At 43.9% G+C, this 1,069-nt stretch overlaps 2 protein-coding genes across 2 annotated transcripts; both read left to right on the top strand.

Moving 5' to 3' along the window:
- Positions 1 to 259: 259 nt before the first annotated feature.
- Pmar_PMAR005043 (hypothetical protein) lies at positions 260 to 484 on the top strand (the record flags this gene model as incomplete). The annotated part of the gene is made up of 1 exon (XM_002775718.1): positions 260 to 484. A coding segment is annotated over one exon (225 nt), but the record flags the coding sequence as incomplete, so codon positions are not given.
- Positions 485 to 538: 54 nt separating this feature from the next.
- Pmar_PMAR005044 (hypothetical protein) lies at positions 539 to 736 on the top strand (the record flags this gene model as incomplete). The annotated part of the gene is made up of 1 exon (XM_002775719.1): positions 539 to 736. A coding segment is annotated over one exon (198 nt), but the record flags the coding sequence as incomplete, so codon positions are not given.
- Positions 737 to 1,069: the final 333 nt, after the last annotated feature.

The following is a 1,069-nucleotide window of genomic DNA, read 5'->3' on the forward strand; positions in this document are numbered from 1 at the left end:
TTGTTTACCATGCGGGAGGTCCCGGGTTCGATCTTCGGTGGAGGTGTTTTTATGCATTTTGTTGTTGTTTAGGTTGAGATGGTTTGTGGTTCTGCTACGGCCGCCGTGGAGGTCAGTCGTGGACCATTCTGCGGGAAGGCTGATGCTACTGTAAGAGGTTTTTCCGCATAATCGCTCAGTGCGCGAAGAAATCCGTTTTCGGAATTATTTCCCCAGTACAACATCGCCCATATCGGATCATTAGTTTGGAAGCCTTCAGGTTGTTGTTCAAGAGAAGGTCTGCCGCTCCTGTGAGAGGGTCACTGTGAAGGGTTCTCTTACTCCAATGCAGCTCGGTCGGGCTTCCATCGTTGGAGCCGGTATCGAGCTGGAGGCATTAGCTCCTGGACAGGGCATGAACCAGTACTCATGTAGCCATGTTATGGCTCCACCTCAATACACTGCTATGGGCACTCTAGTTATGCAATGTGCTTGCCAGGAAAAGGTACGGAAAAATGATGATGATGTTGTTGCTTCGCTCCGCTAGGAAATATTACAGGTTCTTGAAATCGAATGTCGAGAGGAGGAATCGGCGTTGCAAATAGCTACTTGGGGTAAAGCGGTGATATCAGAACTAGCTGTGTCGAAGGACATACTCAAATCATGCTCATCGGTCCGCATTGATAATATTAAAAACTCCTTCACATTGAGGAAGGCATCATACCAACCAACATCGATAGCCCAGACTCACCCCGACGTAGTTTCATCGGTGCTTCAACGGACTGAGCATAAGAGATGGTTAACGGTAATAACGGATGGGGAGGCTAAGTGAAATATTTTTAAATTTTGTAAGAATAGTATGTGGGAAAATGTTAAATTGAACTACAATTTCACATTTTTATAACGTGTATTAGTGGTGGAGGTTTTGGAATATTCTTTACAGCGTTTTTGTATTTTTTCCCGATATTTTGATGTTTTCCCCTCTGGCGTTGAAATGAGCTTTTTTTGTGCGATGCAGGGCAATTTCGCAAAATTCGAAAATTCGAAAATTCGAAAATTTTTCGTCAAAATTTCCGCAAAATTTGTTTTT

Source organism: Perkinsus marinus (genome assembly GCF_000006405.1).
Source record: "Perkinsus marinus ATCC 50983 genomic scaffold scf_1104296955616, whole genome shotgun sequence".
NCBI classification, from domain to species: domain Eukaryota; phylum Perkinsozoa; order Perkinsida; family Perkinsidae; genus Perkinsus; species Perkinsus marinus.